Source organism: Helicoverpa armigera, chromosome 16 (genome assembly GCF_030705265.1).
Source record: "Helicoverpa armigera isolate CAAS_96S chromosome 16, ASM3070526v1, whole genome shotgun sequence".
NCBI classification, from domain to species: domain Eukaryota; kingdom Metazoa; phylum Arthropoda; class Insecta; order Lepidoptera; family Noctuidae; genus Helicoverpa; species Helicoverpa armigera.
In genome coordinates this window covers 2953197-2973003 of record NC_087135.1, presented here as the reverse complement: position 1 = coordinate 2973003, position 19807 = coordinate 2953197, and the positions used below count along the sequence as shown (strand labels likewise).

At 34.3% G+C, this 19807-nt stretch overlaps 1 protein-coding gene across 1 annotated transcript in view; it reads right to left on the bottom strand.

Moving 5' to 3' along the window:
• Positions 1 to 6401: 6401 nt before the first annotated feature.
• LOC110384594 (connectin) overlaps positions 6402 to 19807 on the bottom strand; it is a 45471-nt gene continuing 32065 nt past the window's right edge. The window contains exons 2-3 of the mRNA XM_021345949.3: positions 17918 to 18985; positions 6402 to 7918 (exon numbers count right to left, since the gene is read on the bottom strand). Of these exons, the coding sequence (XP_021201624.3) occupies positions 7509 to 7918; positions 17918 to 18965 (1458 nt within the window). The 5' untranslated portion in view covers positions 18966 to 18985 and the 3' untranslated portion in view covers positions 6402 to 7508. The remainder of the gene's footprint in view (positions 7919 to 17917; positions 18986 to 19807) is intronic.

The window sequence follows — 19807 nt, the reverse complement described above, 5'->3', positions numbered from 1 at the left end:
GATTCGCTTACTTTTAACCACTATTCTAAATTATAATGGATATTAATTGAAGACGACGATCAATGTTTTAGGTAAGTTCTAAAAATAAATACACCAGGTGTTTTCCCACTTAGTACTCAATCACAATCCTGTTTTAAAGAAAGAGCTAATTTTCACTGGATGCCTATTATCCCAAGAGAAAGTAAATGCTATCATTATCATTATTTTTTTCTTCAGAAAAAACAAAAGATAGCGGGCATCAGACAATATTTTTTCTCTTCCTTGCAAGATTATACATCTCTGCTCAATAAATCTGTGGAATCCATCATCTTCAGGCTAAAGGGCCAAGGTTAGGATGAAATGGCGAAATTTTTACCAACTTTCTTAAAGTTTACGACTTTGTTTTAGAGTTTCAAAGCTAATAATTTTTTATCTTCTCACTCGAGATAGTCGGGACAAAGTCGCTTTAAGCCTCGTTTACTTTGGCGTACTCGTGGCATAGTACTGTTATTTGCGGAGCTTAATTTTAATCTTGGTTATTTTGAAAGCAGATTGTGACCAAAAAGGAAGTGTCTACTAGCTAGTACATTATTTTATCACTTAAAAACTCTATATTTTTTTTAATAATAAAAGAAACATCTACACTATACTCACCATGCAAGACTAATCATTTTGAAATGTATTTCTGGGCGTCAGTCTTGGTAGTTCCTGCTGCCCCATATACTTACACTTGATAAAACGTTTAGTAAAAATATATTTTCTTGATCCAATTATGTAAATACATCTTTTGTCCAAGAACACAATCCCGCCAAGTCATTCTATAGCAGCTACTAGCCTCAATACTGGATCAGTTTAAACGAAGCATAATACCGCCGGAGTTATTTCGCCGCCAGCTCGCAATGATAACGGTAGCAGAACCTGATTTCTAGTCTATTGGAAAAGGAATGAGAAGTTTTAATTGAAAACAAATACCTAACTTAATTAGAATTATGCTTGACTGATTGGTATGTTAAGTTGAGTATTGGATGTAAATGCTCCTTTTGGAATATAGACAGATCTTTTCAAATAACTGTGCCGTTCAGAAGACAGCTAAATGACGCTTTTTCCATGTATAGCTGTCGGACTCGCAAGTACGGGAGGCGGGGTACGGCGGGTTTGGAATATCAAACACGAGCTACGCTACGTAGGTATATAAACAAAACAAAAAACAATTATTCATATTTCCCAGTCGGAATTAAAAAAGAGCGAAGACGTATTATTATAAAATTCAAACAAAGAACAACCATTTCGTTTCCAACTTCAGTGAAGAATCAAGTATTCTCTTTACGTGGAACTCGAATAATAATTATATATTTTTTTGGTGGAAATATTAAAGAAAAAAGTTGTAACATTCAATCTTACAATTCCTTTTTTTATTAGAGCAGAAACTATGTATAATCAATACAATATTTTTTATTTGTTTTTTTTTTTGTTCATGATCATTGTTAAAACTACATTTTGTTATAGATTAAAGCAATTGTTGATAAAAGAGTTCTGTGTTTTGTGTTTTTGTATTAGATAAAGGATACCCTAGCTTTTTCACTAGGGTTTACCTGCATTTTAAGTAAACTAGGAACTTCCTTACATACCATCACAATTGGATCGCAGATTTACCTCAAAAGCATAACCAACCAACAAACAAAATCTCCATATTTATAATATTGTAGATTTTTTGTGTTTGAAAAATAAGTTCAGACGTCAACATAGTTTTTCAGGCCATCAGTTAAAGAACTTAATTAGCTATGGCCAGTCTGTCTCATGTTGACTTTCAGCTTCAGAAGCAGTGTTCACAGAAATTACAGAATAATTTCTCATTTTAGGAGGAACATCAGTTCACTAGAAAAGGCATTTGAAATTATGACTTTTATTTTTCCAATTAAAATAAATGGGTTCTCTTGAAAAAACCCGAAATATAAGACTTCATTTAAAGAGTCTATTAGATATGTTTTTGACTGGAAAGATTAAATTAAGCTTGAAATATTAACTGAAATCTCTTTCTATTCAAAGCTAGTTGTTTCCCGAGGTGTACATCTACGTCTCTGAAGAAACAGTTTTTGCAATCCGGTAGAAAGTAGACTGTATCCCAGATCGGGGCGTAGACTATCTGCGTACCATGTTTAATTTAAATGATAAGTTTAAAAGTATTTGATGCTTTGTATTATCTACGTAAATTCACGAAGTTTGAGCATCTTTGTTATGTTATACGAGTACTTAATATGATAGTTGCTTAGCAAAACTCATTTTATTTTAAACTTTTGGAATTATTTTTAAAATCTCTGCTCAACTGTTGTAATTAAATAAATAATGTGCTTAGAACGGTACACGTTTATTGCACATTTCTGTACATTATTTTGTACAGGGTACATGGATGGGATTTATACTTGCCACTCTGGCCGTCTAGACGTCTAAATGTATTTTATTGCGGTAAATAAAAGAGTAATTGAAAGATACAATAACATGTTCAAATAACTTGAAAAATCGCAGAAAGTTTATTTTTTTATGTCTGTCTGCTCGTCGTTTTATAATCTCTGTATCACTATTGTGTGAACCGTGTATGTACCAAATTTATTACATTTTTTTCAAACATTGGTACAGTTTTGCAAACTTCAGTGGCTGTCCGCAACTAAATTACTTACCTATAATTACTTACCCTCAAATATGATGGGATCTTTTGTAAATTACCAGGTAGTATAGCCCTTAATTGACCCAAAAATAAAACGAACAAAGCACGGGTAGAAATATTTATTACAACAGAATTGAAGACTATACACAACCTAATAATTATAATATACACGATATCTTTAACAGGAATACATTTTGTACAATTAATTATATAATTTCAACGATGAAAATCTATGAATTTGATCTTAAATATTAATATTAACATTACAAATACAGGCCAATTTCCAATTGTTTTTATTTGTAAGAACAATATAATAAATTGCGATCTGCGTACAGATGTTTGATGAAGCTTATTTATACGTGAAATTATTTCGGAAGGTTTTACTTAACTTTTTACTCAAGCCTTATTTACTCTTTCTCATTATCTGCTTAAACATTTTGAATGATACTTGAATTGTCTTAACACAGAATGTAGTAAGAAAACATTAAATATTTTACAACTTAGTACGTAATTGAATCATACAATTTACAGTAGATCCTTACAAAATCTGCACATTGATTACACAGTCCAAATATAAAGACAGTACACACACGTATTTTGATAGTCGCAACCTAAACTCCAGTTCACCAGCTCAGCTTTACAAACCATATTGACTTGCATAGAGCAGTCTATTCGCAACTCACCATGATATTGAATATGCATCGGGAAACTTACCACATGGAATCGTATGGCTGAACTACGTCACACTCATGAATGAGCTAGAAATATATTATCAAAGCTGAAGTCGGATTTCAAGGAATTGATAAATAAACGGTCAAACTGTGTTTAAGTCGTCTTTATGTCAAAGAGTTTGTAAATGGTTGACTCGAAAGGTTTAGGCTAGTTTTAGGCTGAATAGGCAGATACGAGACGTTTGAATAAAGAAATTATTTTGATTGTTTAAAAACTTGTTGGCACTGCTAGGTTTAGGTAGACGCTGACCTCAAGGTTCACCATCAATGCTGATAGCCAAAATATTTTGAAAAATTGTGACTGTAAAATCAGCTTACAACGCTAGATAAAATTGCATCCACTCGGCCCATTATGTTTTATAATTTGGGCTGACTTTTCACTAATGGAATGTGTTTTATCCTGTGGTTTTGTCTATAATGCAAGGTTTTAATATTTATCCTACATTTAAAAAGTACCTGGCCATTAAAAAACTCACACGCCTTACATTCCGAAAAAAAAGTATTCAAGTATAATATGAGGCGTTCAGGCATGGAGGTTATAATAAAAATTCAGTTCACGTTACTAACAGGATATTTAATAAAATTCCGCGGGAATTGCTTCACTGGCTTTGGTCTCATGTATAATTAAAGGATAAAATGGGCTATAATCTTGATATAGATGGCAGTAGTATCGTTACGCGGGATCAAACTTAAATTAGACTCGAAATGTTTGTACAAGAAGCATAATTATAATTTTGTTGCTGATATCATTTGAGGAAGGAAATGTTACTGTATTTTGCTTTGTAAATATTTCTGTATCTTTGTGATTACTTGTATTCAGTATCTTTCCTTATCCATTTATTTTTAAAGTCTACATTTCCACCACTAAAATTTAAATTCAAAAAGTTTTCAAACACGTGCTTCCCGAAAATGATTTTCCACAGCTGAAATTTGAACGTAACAAATTATTATGCAATTATCAAATTGATACGAAATTGATGTTAATTATTTATTCATGATACGTGGCAATTACACGATGCTTTATTACTTGCACTAGTAATGGACTATTATGCTCTATCAACGGCATCAAAGGCTACATACAAATTTTGTTTTTATATGTGCCCTTGATATATTTCAGTAAGGGTGATATTGACTGATTTTTAATGGTTTTAGGTACGCATTTTTCTAAAGTTGAGGCGAAGATTTATCAAATAATATTAGTCCAATATTTGATGCTTAAGTCTTCATGAAAACTGTGTCCTGAAAACAACAACATTTTAACAAATATCATCAATATCCGAATCAAAATGTCTTCAAACAATAAGTTGTAGAGCTTATGAATTTAAAAAAAGTAGATATACTTGAACGATGATATTTGATAAGTGTAGGACTACCCTGCATGTACCTATAAGTTCTGAGGAATAGATACGAAGATATGGGGCCGGCCAAATTGAGTTCTGTGTTCAAATTCTAGGCACCGGCCTTCCCAAATCGATAACCACTCAAGCATAAGTCTTGTCTTGACCACGTGTAAGGCGCCTTTTGATTGATTGAATCAAAATGTTTGCTAAGCTGAGACCAAGCTTCAGTTTTGTTAAAAGTATTATTGAAAAATTATTAACCTAAAGGGATATGGGATTATGAATTTAAAACTGCGATAGCCCAATACCTGAGGTGGAACAACAATTGAGAAGTGGTTAATTCTATCGCCACCAATTACACAACTGACGTAAATTCACTGGAGGCACAAGTACACTCAGCTTAGCTGGAGGTTTCCTCAAGTATTAGTAAGGTAATATTCAAATCAAATAGCTAGTTAGTTTAAAAAAACATACACAACATTAAAGTAACATCCATTTGTTGTTAAATAACCCCATGAGCCAATTGATTCAGTTCAGACAGTCTTTGTTTTGTTAAACTTGAGCTCCTCAAACAAACCGGTCTTGTTAGCTGCAGTATATATTTCTTTGTTGATTCTACACAGACTAAGATAATTTAAGCGATAGATAGTAATAGCGGTCTTATCGCTAAAAGCCCTGCCTATGTGACGTCCATTGTTTAGAAAGGACAGACGAAGTACTAATTTGAATAGGCTAAGATTGATAGACTTGAACGCTAAGATCATGGTCATTTAGGCCTAATTGTATTTTATACTTTGTTCAATACAATTGGCCAGATTTTCAATTTGTGTTTAGTATAATAGATGACTCTATTTTATAGCCGGTTTCTGTCAAATTTTATGCGCGGTTTAAATATTTATTTTTAAGACATAAGAAAAGGTAATCGCGGACAAAAGTACATTATAGTTGTGTTAAAAATTATACTTATGTTAATTCCAAAAACAAAAAAGTTTACTTACTTTGTGAGAAGCTGTAGCAATATGTAATAATTTTTTACTTCTTTGTCTCTCATGGCAAATGTAATATGTATGTATGTATGTATATATGTATATATTATGTTTATGTAATATTGTCTATATATTCTATATATATATATAAATATTTCTTTCTTTTTCTTCTTTACATAGATTATATTAAAAACTGCACCTACCACTGCTATTTCCCCACCACCCAAAGGTAGACTGGGAGAAAACGCCTAAGGCGTTAAGTCCGCCATTGTACTGTTTGTGCAAAAAGTATATAAATAAATAAATAAATAAATAAATAGTCTTTCCTAAATTTTTTTACGTTTTGTTTAAATTTTTTATATTCTATCTTTGTCCACATATATACCGCACACGACAAAAAAACTCATGTAACCGCAACTCGGGCTCCCAAGATACAGGCCTAGCCTAGTTTGGGGGCCGCCGATCCAAGAAAGCAATGTCTGCTACTACAATATAGTTACACCTAATAAATGTACCTTACTTAATTTTAAGGCAAACAAACTGTATGTAACTGTGGATAAATAAAATTTTTCTTATTTCTTATTCTAATATTGTTTATGGTGGAAACGTACATACATAAGACTTATGATAAATATACTTCTAATAAAAGAATGAACATGAAGACAATGTACAGGACTGCGGTTAAATGTTACAGCTTGCGTCTTGAAAATATCACTTTTGTACAGTCAGACAGTAGAACAAATAAGTTTAAGAGAGTAATGAGAACAGCTGTAAAAGGTTTCTATTAAAACCTTCCGAATTAGATTGAAAATAGTTTCAAGTCTATGCTCAAATATTCATTACCTATATCAAACAAAATTAATTCATACTTTAGTCCTTTTAGTAAAATATTAACATACACTCGTGACATTCCACGTTTATTAATCACCTATATGAAGTTTAATTCACAAATGAAAAGCCGCATGTATTTACGTGTGCATTCTTTACTATAGAACATTAATTTTACCCTAATTGCGCGAATGAAATACGTACGAATATAGAACATTTTGATCTAAAACAATTTAACATTACTCAATCTCCCACGTTCCTGGTACTCGATCAACAATAAAATAAGTCTGTGTAACTATTTACATCAATCCGGCTTAAATTAAAAGCCGAGTTTCGTTTTCGCTCTAAAACATATACCTAGTAGATAAACCTCTGGTAAAATTCCCGAAAGCTAGATAATTTTAAGCGTCCGGGCTCACGATGCTCGCATTCGGAATTTTGCCCGAATAGCTGAATCACACATTGGGTTAATCCCTTAGGAGTCTTCTTTAACGAGATGAATTTTTTGCCTGTGCACCTTATGAAACTTGACACGCTCAACAAAATAGAACATTTATTTTTGAAATATAGAAGTGTGCGGTGGTCGTCCAATTACTGGTTGATTGTTATTGACAGGAGTACCTACTACAAATAATTGTGTGGTTTAGGTAGTATCGAAAAAGCCTTTTTTTTTGTTTAGAACTACAAATATTCATATTCATTAATGTTTATGACAAGTGCACTGCGGATTTTAATTTTCAGTCAACGTTTCATAAACAGTTAATAACGTTAATGGATTAAAAGTACCAGTGATATGTCATAGCGCATACGCTTTCCAAAATAACAGCTCACACGAATTAATTAAACGAAACGATTGCTCTACCAACCACCGCACAAAATAGGCGACAACGACATCTACATCCAGAAATAAATATATATCTGTACACGAGAAATATACTAATTAACGTCTAATATCACAAATATCTTTGTCTCATACTTATAATTAACACAACAGCATAAATACAATTAAGATTAAACACGGAGAGATTTTATCAGCATGCGAAAAAGCTTTTAGCCTGATCTCGTTCTGGACCGGGTGTCCATATTCCTCATTTTGCCTGAGCTCCTTAGGGCACGGGAGAGTTTCTAAGGGTATATCGGTGAGTTTTGTAGCCTTTTTCGTGAATTTCTTCTCAGCGTAGTCGTCGTTTTTATCGTAATAGTCATAAGTGTCTTCGGGTACGGCATTATCTTTGACATTTTCGTTATCTTCCTGGTCGTTCAAGTGCCGGTCGGCGGTGAGGTCGGTGACACACGATACTTTCTCGAGGGCTTGCCTCAGCGTGTTGTCTCTGGTCTCATTGCGTAACGCGTATATCCACGAGAGACGACAATTACAGCTGAGTGGGTTACCTGTAAACAGAGAGCCTGTTAACGTGCTTGTTTTAGAAAAAGGTTTATTCTCTCCCCGATATTTTATTACACATTCAATAATGGGAGTATTTCTCCCAAAATAAATCTGATATGTAATAAGCCGTGGGTTGTATTGATAAAAGGATCTATTATTGGTAAAAGGCAAATACGCTCAAAACACACAGAAGTATGTTTAACCCGTATATTTGGCATATTGGCATGATTAAAGTACATTAAAATTGACCTATAAAAAGTTATGGCATTATTGAGGAACTAATAATGGTTGAGTACCTATCACTTAAAGCTAATACATCCCAACTTTAAATTAATTTCCCTTGACTACGATTTCATAGTTTGTTTTTGCTATTTTGGTCGCATTTTTTTTTAAAGGTGCTGTACAAAAGTATGGTCTTTTGAAATGACAATTACAATGATAAAATCCTCCTATTATCAAAATTGTTATCATCAATTAATCAACGTAACGTATGGTTTTTGCCGAACAAAAGGCGACCCTCTTCTCGCGGTTGAAGATTTCAGATATGAGTTTAAATCACTATAGCATTCAACCGTTGGAAAAACCGCAAATAAATCTAGTTTCTATAAGATTGTTGAAGGTTAAGGAAGTGTGGTACATTTGTGTCGAAGGGACAGTTCCATTCAGAAAACTGTACCAAGGCCGAGGAAATGTCATGGATTATGTTATTTCGCCGGTATGGTGAGCACAATACTTTGTGGGAAATGGATAATAATTTAATCAAGAATAGAATCTAGTGCAATAATTTGTAAGGGCCAAAAAGAACCTATTTAATTTATAAAAAATCTTACAACTATTAAAAATGTAAAAGTTAATAAATGTCTGCTAATAGTTTGGTACACAGGATAGTCTAATCAATTTTTTTAAGTGTACGGAAAATAGTTTTCTGGGGGCGTGGCTGAAATCGTGGGGAACAGCCTGTATTGTAGACCTAGTCAGTCATTAAACATGTGGCAAGTATGATAATCAAAAGATTCCATTAGATTATCGTCAAACACGTCGTGTAAAATCATTCTAACTGAATATAAAAACTGCACTTTAATACTACTCCTAATACTTCATAAACCAAACTAACTACTAAGAACACGAAACAATATCAGCAATATGTTCCGTATCGTGAGCGTACTTATCCCATTCACTGCCGTACTTCAATTGATTACAAAAGTCTGTGTTATATAACACGTTACAATGTTTCACGGGACGGTTGCGAGCTTGTTACAATCAAGTTAACTTGTGAGACAAGCTGAGCTGAGCCGCGGGCAACAGAATAGAGCTGTGTACAGGCTGTTACGTAATACATAATATGTGGTGTAGTTGCACTCTTTGTTGCTTGGTTTTGGTCGTTTATGAAGGACGTGGCGCGTTGCATCTTACTCTAACGTGGATAGGTCACGCGTGTTTTTTTTCAAGAAAAATAAGAAGGTTCCAAAAAGTAAAGAACAATTAAAACACCGTTTTTGTTTTAAGAAAAAATCTAGACGTTTCGGAAAACTATATATCCAATTCGATGGTCGATTAATGGTTGTTAACTTGTGAGACAAGCTGAGCTGAGCCGCGGGCAACAGAATAGAGCTGTGTACAGGCTGTTACATAATATGTGGTTTCGTTGCACTCTTTGTTGCTTGGTTTTGGTCGTTTTATGAAGCTGTTGCTGTAACGAATCTGTAAGTAGAATCCAATGTGATTAGAAATCTAGAAAGTACTTTCGAAAACAAATGTAGAAGTGAAATATCGTTTTTGTTTTGAAAATTCGAGAAAATCCTGCGGAAAAATAACCTGTTCCCAAACTTAGCTATCGAATTTGGTGGTCGATTAATGATTGTGGTCGTCGACTTCTGAACCTTTTCGCAGCCAAGCCAAAATACACAAGTCATTCGCTTAGCGTGACTCCACACTTTCCTTAGGCATTACACGCCCAAATTTTGTGGAATTAATTAGGTTACTAACTAGGACTTTCCTTCTAGGTAGTTTTAATTTGCATAAATGTTTATAAATAGTTTTTTAGGGCATGATTTTTTTAAGCTCTAATTAATTAGTTCTGTCTAATGAAAACCATGGCTAAGTTTTACTTAGTTAATTTTTAATTAAAATCCAAGAAAGGTTTACTTGGGTACAAGTTGAAAGTTTTGAGTGACGGGTAATTCGATAAACCACGCAATAATAAAAGCTAAACCTGATTTAATGGCAAAAATGGCAATCTGCTCAAAAATGGCAAATAATGAATGAATAAATGGGTTGTAAGAGCTTAAATATCATAATATGATGATTGAGTCACTGTATTGTAATATTCTATTAACAGTGCTTCTACTGAAGCAGATTTCAATAAGTGGCGTAACCACTTACCATCATAGGAACCAGCTATTTTCTACCCATCATAAAAATATACACCATACTTATGAGCCTCGACACTTAATACCAGAGGCAGACCGTAGTAGGTAGCCATTTAGCCACCCCTTTCACGGCTAGTGGAAGCGGCTCAATTTCAAGGGCTGGGCTCTTAGCCACGTAAACCTTTACGACGCAGTTTTGTACTACTTAAATTTTATTTTAGTAATCAACTCTAGTGTAGGAGGAGTTCAAGCCAATTTGTAACAAAATATCTCGACCATAGCGATATTAGGAGAGTCTGTAAGTAACGAAAAATATTAAAACAATTTTTTGACCATTATGGCAACAGTTTGAGGTATAATAACAATTTTAATGTTAATTGCTTACGGTTATGCTATATTCTTTAATTTTACCTTTTGGCGTGGGAACGCAATTTTGTAATTGTTAATTTTGTCTGTGGTAACAAGGACGGTACTTTAAATATTTCAACCTGGATAACCGGTGTTTGTTTTCGCCAATGAATGGATTATTGCGCAGTTTGTTTAAAGCTTAGTTTGTTTGCTCTATTTTAATAGGAATAGCTATTATAAATAAGTTTCGGTTATGCTGGCATCGTTGTGTAACAACTAAGCGCAGTGTATTGGGCTGTGTGGTGGGCTGTGGTCTACTCGTTGGCACAAAGGGTACTGGTAATAATATTATGTGGGCTTATGTAAATACATTATAGATCGAATTAAAATGTAGGTACCACATTAACGTAACATATTTCATGACTATTGTACCTAATAAAATATAAAAAATGGAAAATATTAGCAACTCAGTTTTTTTTCAACATGTATTATTTCTTAAAAAAGTACCTATAAATCTTTCGGCATGTCAATTTTCCAAACAATAGTAACACGTTAAAGCAAGCTTTCACCCGTAACTGCTAAACAGCGATAGGTACGCGAATGGTCCCCACAAATCTTACTTAAGCCTGTATTTAGCCAACTGCGGAGACACGATAGGACACATACCCTAGCTTACATTGAACACAAGTACAGTACTAATGTGTTATTTCTATACCTACAGACCAAACTAAGAGGTTTAGTGAACCTTCGCATTAAAAGTCTAGAACATTCCAGTGCTTCGACGAAGTGCTTTGTACCTTTTGTCAAAATGACTGAGCTATACCTAAGCATTTACGGTCAGTTTTTCAAATGCGATCTAAGAGCCTTCGCAGACTGCTAGCTAATCTGACGGCCATTACTACAACTATACCTACATAAGTATTCACGAATCCTAACAAACTTCTTAGGCCGATATCCTGATCTTGTAAAGAGTATTTATACAACAATACAACTCCATACTTAGGTATTAAAAGCCCGATCAAACTAAACTCAGAAAAAAAAGTTTGCAGTCCGTGGAGGTTTGAAACGAATTCTTAATATTTTATTCAGTGTTTATTTATTTATTTATACTTTATGTACAAAGTAGGTACATTGGCGGACTTAATGCCTCAAGGCATTCTCTACCAGACCAGACAGATCAGACCAGAGTGTTCTCTTTTCAAAACGCTTTTTTTTTCCCTAACTATATTAATTTATTTACTAAGCACTGATTCTAAAATTAAAACTCGCTAATTGCGTATACCTCATGTACCTGTGGTTACACGTGTCAAGTAAGAGGTTGAAACACATTTAAATTACATTTTCTTTATAAAGTTTTCCTCGTCGTTTAAACTAGACATAAATAAATGGAAATATAAACACTCGGTCTAAAATATACTGGACGATATTTATAGTCATTTTGAAATCAATCTAAAAATTGACAGTGCAATTTAGTTCTGAGTAATAGATGTATCACTCAAATTGCAATTTTAACATTTTATACGAAACATTTGAATATGTAGCAGAGTATTTTAATAACAAGCTGTCGTATGGAAGTTATTTCAATCCTATTTTTTTATAAAACGCGAATTCGCAAAACCTTTATCGAGTAACGAGCAATTTAAAACCTCACATTGATAGGGTTGAAACTGACAGTTGGTATAGAAAATAAAATTTTTTGAAGGATGTTTCACGGGTGTTCAAAAATAATAGATAAAAAAATGGAAAACGCTACCAATAGTTTTTCATACGTCACGTCATGTTTTCAATTGAGTTTTTTTTTATTTAATGTTTGTCAGGTGTCAAAAAATTTGCATAGCTCAATGATGATAAGTTGAACAACGGTAACAAATTATGTATTAAACATTAAAACAAACAAATATAGATATATATATATAGTAATAAACTAGACAGGTTTCTCTATTACAGGAATCTCTTTCAGCATAAAAAGCGTCCTATACAAAGCCTACAAAACATACACATTGAATTTATGATTATGTTATCAGCGAGACTTTTCGAGCACAAAGGTTTTCGTTAATTATCCTATCCTCGTAAAAATATCCAACCTGTTAAAAATGCTACTCGCTAACATTATGGTTTACGCCTCATGGAATTCACAGAGGTAACAAACGAACAAGCCACGTCGGAACAAAAAACGAAAAAGTTTCTAATTTATATTGTCCCCGTAACTTCAAGCTCCATAATTCCCAATTAGCACCTCGCCAGGTTGCCAGTATTAAATTCACAATACAACACACACCAAAAAACAAAAAAACGTTTTAAAAAAAAGAACAGGTACAGACGGAATAACAAAAAATAATTATTGGAACCTTTTTGGGAGAATAATTTTATTTGTGTCTGTGATCTATTTTATTTGCATTCCGTGGAGGATTTATCAGAGTTGCCGACGCAGCGTCCTGCCTCCGCCAGATAGCTGGCAGAAGAAAAATGGCGATCGGTAAGGCACGCCCCGATGCCGCTATTCTGAACAAATAGTGGCCGACAAATTCAATGCGTGGAGTTACTGAATCGCTAACACAAGAATTGTGTTCTGTTACGTACATTTACAAAGGTACATAATATATAAAACATAATATGGAGAAACAATAAAAAAAGTAAGAAACAACTCACATCAATATTGAAATATGGAACTGGATATGGAAAATCGAAAGTCAAAAATTGTAGTATTCACTGAACGAATGTCAAACGTGCAATATCTAACCCAGTATTTACGAGCTTATTAGATTAAAGCCTTTCTTAGGTTACTTTGAGTAACTTATCCGTCAATTTTCTTTTCAATGTTCTTTGACGAGAAGAAATTACTAGTTTTACGAAACTTATTTATCAGTAGAATGACAAATTATGACAAATGGGATGATACGCATGCAACAAAGTGTATGCTAAGTATGAATGTAGATGGATGGAGAGGAAGAGGAAGACCTAAGAAAGGATGGATGGATTGCCTGAAAGATGACATGAATAGGAAGGGAGTGAGTGTCAGTATGAAAAGTGACAGTGGAAAATGGAAGAGAATGACAAATTGCGCCGACCCCAAATAAAATTGGGAACAGGGCAGGAGAAAGAAGAAGAATGACAAATCAGATGTGTATGACAAATTGTATGTCTATGATTTATTCTCAATACAGCCTGTCCAGATTAGCACAACTTACTAACTAAACTAGTATCTTACACGATACGTGTACAATTAACTAAAATTAGTTTATCAAAGTGACGTGCTATCATTACGCTTGGTTCTCGTCAAGACATGAATCTTAATGGGGGACGAGAGGCGACTAGATTTTGGGTTTGACGTTACTGTACAGGAATATTATATCCGCCAATAATTACATCAGCGAAGTTTGTTTACTTTATAGAACTGGTTTGAAACTGGAACTTGCCTAAAGTCCCATCTAACTTCTTCCTGATCGTGGATAAAGGCCCTTTCTGTCCTTTCTCAGACTTTAGAGTATCTGTGGACTTTTTATTTTATTCGTTTTAGTAGTTTTGGTATGCTAAGCAGTAGACAGATTGATTTTGATATTTCCTTAACTAAGGATAGATTGCAGAAAATAAAAATTTGGTAGTTGAGGTCAAAGTTGTAATTTAATTTCTTGAAGCCAAACTTGATAATAGGTGCATAATAATATTTAAGCAAATGTAAAACACTATGCTCCTCATGTTTTGATACCTAAAAAGTAACGAATTTGCTTATTAAAAGCGATCTATCAAATCGCTAGCAGATTTATTTCCAAGCACTGTAGGGTTAGAACTGAAATCCGTTTGAAACAGTTTGTATTGATTTGATTCAATTTGTACCACATAGAGATCTGACCCAGTTTTACTACAATTAATTCTTGTCTAACCTACATGACTCAAACTTTAGTGCTATCGCTGGACTGAATATTATATTAAAGTCAATAAGAAAATGTAGACTTATGAAAATACTTGCTTTTTCTCCCGGTTTCACTGGAGTCCAAAGGAACCTACATTCCAAACCCTGATAAAAATAGCCTATATTATTTTCTGTTACCTCAAGTATCAGCCAAAAAAAATCAGTCCCACCATTGCAGAGATTAGGTGAAATAAACAGGTGAATGGAAAACAAATCGTATAATGTATCTATGTACAGTCGCATAGCTAAGTAGTTATATCCAGAATCCTTTTTTGAAAAACCTTATCTAGAGTAATCCCTCAAACAAACGCTGAGCTCAGCCGGCAAACGAGTTAGCCTCCTATTCCACAGTTATTTAAGAAATGCCCAACTTGCGTTCCTGTAATTCCCAAAATTTAATCGACAAAATGAAACTCGACGGACGATCGTTCTCTTGGAAGCGAAATTATAAAATTGTTTGGAAGGTGAGTTATTAAAATTAAGACTTTCTTTGATGCAGTTAATTGAATCAAATTCACTGTAAGGTCAACCATTAGGAACTTAATTGAATTAATAAAAATATTCTCCCTCTAACAGACTTCAAGAAAACTTCTAAAATGTTAGTGGTTCGGCGAAACTAAAAAACTTTTTCTCTATTTTATGTTAAAAGGCAATAAGCTATAAAAGAAAACAACTTTCGAGATTTCTGAATGCGAAATATTTTCGTGATATTGAAACAGTAAAATAAAATTAAGAATTTTCGCGTCGAATAAAACCTTCTTATTATTACAAAAGAAAGACAACATCCATGAAAACTTTCCTTCTTTATGACGGTGTAAGTCACGAAAATCTTAATGTTCCGTTCTCAACTTGTTATTCACAGTAAGAAGAATAAAGCTCGCTAGCGTAACGAGGAAAGTAATAATATAAAAAAATAAACAAATAAGTCACAAAAGCCACTCGTGAATAATAAAATAAGCGACCTGTATCCGATACAACACACAAAACACGTAAAAAACAAACGGGTTTGCGAATAAAAAGCTATTTCCCGATGGTGGGACGGGCCAAATTTATCGGGTCGCTCCGCAAAATATAGGTGCAATCCTGCCAACGGTGGAAAGGTGATTTACGTACGCGATGTCTATGAAACGCAAGAAATAAAAGGATTTGTGTATCTTCCGGAGCCGAAATTGTGTATCAAATGCGATTGAGATATAAGTGTCGTTTGCAAGTGTCACGCGACTATATATTTGGCGCCGCTGACGCTTCGAGTGTTGTGCACACATTGTTACCCACATTGATACTCTTTGCTACGCTATTTTCGTAACAACACTATTATGCTCAAAGTGGAGAGCTTTTGACCAATTGTTCGTTTTAGCAGCACTTAAAGTAATGTGGGTTCGGGTAATGCAAAGTTTTTTCTGTTTCTGAAACTTAGAGAGGTCTCAATAGCCCTCGTGTAAATGCGAAGTCTTAATTTACCGAGGTCTACAGGTACTTGGCGAAAACACGTACCACTTTAACACCTAAATCCCTTGTTTACGACCACAATTTAGTTTTAGGTCTAACAAAAGTGGTCTGAAAAAAAAAACAAAACTAATACTAGAACGATTTTTGGCATCGCTATTGGTTATTTAAATTTTATCGAACGCCCAAAGGAGCCCTCTATTTATATTTCTTTGAAATCCCGCATTTAGCAATATTCTATTGAATCAATAATCGATTCAAATCGTTTGCGGCGCCGACATGGCCTCTAGAGCTCACACGATTTCGATGACCACGCATATCAAGTCGACCCTTACGAAATTGAATTGGTAGTTATAAGTTACCGGGGGCACGTAGCTACACTAAATATATAGAATATCGGTCAAAGAACAAAGGTATTGCTCTATATTCGGAGCTAGACGCCTTTATCATATCAACCGTTTCAATTTGGAACGTCCATCACTATTAGGAAAGCTAAGAAATAGATTCTTTGAATAAAGATTAAAGTTTATTTCTGGATCGACTTCGGAGTCTAGAGAAGCCCTTTCTAATGTACTATTTTTACGTTCTACTGTAGAGCTTAAAGCTTCTGTTCGATCAATCTTGAGCTGGTCAATGGCCATGACAGCACCAAGATATATTATGTGAAGTCGTTTTAAAAAATACTTAAATATTTTCTGCTATTAAAGAGCCGTACTTTATACGCGTTAATATTAAGCTCAGTTTTTTGTGAACAAAGAAAACAGATTCTCACATTACTTTTTTATTTTTTGGCAAAAATACCATTTTGCTTTTTATACAATCTAAGCTTTTAGGTACATTATTCGTAAGGAACACTCATGTAAATGACTGAATATATTTGCTTGTCTGACATTTTTACCTACATACTACGTAGTCTTTGTATACTAAACGAAATGTGACACTAAAAGCGACTTTGCTTTCACAAAAAGTAAAGTAGGTATTGAATAGGGTGTTCAGTCTATCTAGCTTTGATAAATTGATTCAACGTCCCCAATTAATAGAAATCGACGAAAACAGGCCACTTCGCTGTGACTTGTACAAAATCGTTCAAAAATAACTAAAACTATCCTCTATAAAGTCACGTTAGCAAGGATCAAAGTATTCGTATTGATTTTACTCCATTTTGCGACACTGAAATTTATAGCTACAATGATTTCCCATTTTCTCAACCATTTATCCTCCGATATACGATAGAATTTCAACTTGAATACGTGTTTATTTTTAGTCTAAACAAAATTCCGTTTCTTTGTTTGAAACGAGAATTGTAATATCGTACCCGCAACGGAATCCCTCGGAACTGCCAAAATAAACGTAGGTAAACCACGGCCAGGTATCCAATCGCCTTTGGAAGGCCTTCAATATAATACAATTTGGTATTCTCAGCTTTTTTATCTGTTTAGATAGTGTCACGTAATGGGCACGCAAGTGGTGTAATGATTGTTTTCGTTTTTTTCCTATTTTCGTCAAACAAACAGTTGATTTTCCGTCACGGAGCAATTACGTGACTAATGATCGGGTCTATTATTCATGAAATATTTACACAATACGTGACAACGGTGTGTGTTTCAACGTGACAATAAATGTTACCCGCGCGTGATATATACGTATCTCACCAACAGGATGCTCATAATATTTTACTACATGAAAACCACATCATAAATAATACAAAAATCTACTCCTATATTTTCGTATTCACAAGGAGATTTGAGCAAAAACAAAGAGAATGGTACCGAAGTAATCGGATTTTGCATTAGACGGTATACTGAGAATAAAATATTCAAAACCCCATACGCACCGGGTGTTCACGGGTGGAAAGTCACGTGAGTCAACCGCTCATATATTCGGTTTAATAGTCGGTATTAGGGTAATAAATAAGAAAAGTTCTAACTCACCTTCCAAATAAACTGCAGTTGAAGCCGATTTGTCATTCTCCACCACGGGACGTACAGTCTCGTACGTAATCACTTCCAACATATTGTACCTCAGGTCTAATACGACCAGGCTCCTTATGTCCTCCAATATATCTTCGTAGAACGTTTTTAGTTTATTACCAGACAACGACAATTTTCTCAGCTGAGCTAGGCCACCGAAAGCCCTTTCTGATATATACTCTATGGCATTGTTATCTAACATGAGCTCCTTCAAGCCCCACAGCTCACTAAAAGCCAAATTGCCAACCATCGTCAGTTTATTATTCCTCAAATATAACCGAGAAAGGTTTTCCAGTCCCTCCAACATTTCCCTAGTCACTACTGATATGTAATTATAGTCCAAATTGAGTTCTATTAAATTATTCAAGTGTTTAAAACAACCTTCGTGTATCAAACTTAGATTGTTATTCGATAAGTGTAGAACGTGAAGGTTAGGTAAACCAATAAACACGTCCCTCTTTAATTCCGAAATTTGATTTTCGTCCAAACTTAAGTTCGATAGCATCATCATCTGTGAAAATGAGTGCTTCTCTAGTGTTGCAATCTTATTCGATTTCAGTACGATTTGTCTGACTGTTGAAGAATTTGTGAAAGCATATGGTGGGATCCTTTTGATGGTTCCAAATTGTATAGAGATATGTTTAAGTTTGTCTAGTCTTACTATAGCTTTCGCTGGTATGAATGTTAGCGCGTCGTCTGACCTGACATTGAACATCAGGTGTTCTATTTCCGACTGCGATGAAAAACTGGGCCAGATGAGGTCTTCCTCAGTAATACCTCCGCTGAACACCCAGCAGTCCGCTCTTGTGGCCATTTTTGGTTTGTTACTGTCACAATAGCAGTGCACTTTGGACCGCCGGTCGACGATGTCACAAACGTTGATAAACATCGGCGAATAATACAGCCTTTCCATTTTTGGCTGTGTGTCTTCATTCGTACTGCCCGTCACTGTGAACTTGACGGTCATTAGTGACGCGATGATGACCAAATATTTCGTAATTTGCTCCATTCTTCTTCAAACCAAAATATCTGAAACAAAAGAAAGAGAATTTGAATATTTGTATATCGAACTCGTTTGGATATAATCTAAAGTCACAACTTTCGATGTATATAAAAGTTTAAATAGCCAACTATTCTTCAGACGTTATTAGAAGAGTCGGCCTTTATAAATTTCTAAGATACGATAATATGAAGGTAATAACAGTGATCTAAAAGCTTTCTTAAGTGCTTTAGTTTAATAGGTTCAGATAAGAAATGATAGTCTATAACTAATTTGGTACTAGCTGAAGTTGCTTCCATACTGTAACAAAATGTTAAAGAAAAAATCTTATCGGTAATCTTTTCACATAAATCTGTAAGCCTAAGGAAATGGGCTAAAATAATAACACAAGTAGACTAAGATTTACAGGCCATTTTTATGTTTTGCAGCCGGGAAAAGTTATTTAAGTCTGCGTGCGAAACAAAAAGGACATCAAACTAGAACAGGGTATGAAAACACGAGCGTGAAATATACTAAAGTAAAAACACAGGTTTGTGAAAATGTTATATTGGTATCATCAAAGATAACAATGTGAGTTTAAATGGAGACAATCTCATTGTTTGTTCGTTGCTCCAAATAAAAACATGTGCCAAACGAATAAAATGGAAGGTAATAAACACGACTCGTATTAATATCGATTCGGTTCCAATACTGTCGTCCGGGGCCCCTAAATACGATATATTGCGATACAGTGTAATTACACGTACGGGAGGCGTGCCACAGATAAACACAAAATATTCTTTTTCATAGCAGCACAGGCATCCCACGAAGGGCCAGGTCACCCTTTGATATATTACCCTCATAAATAACCC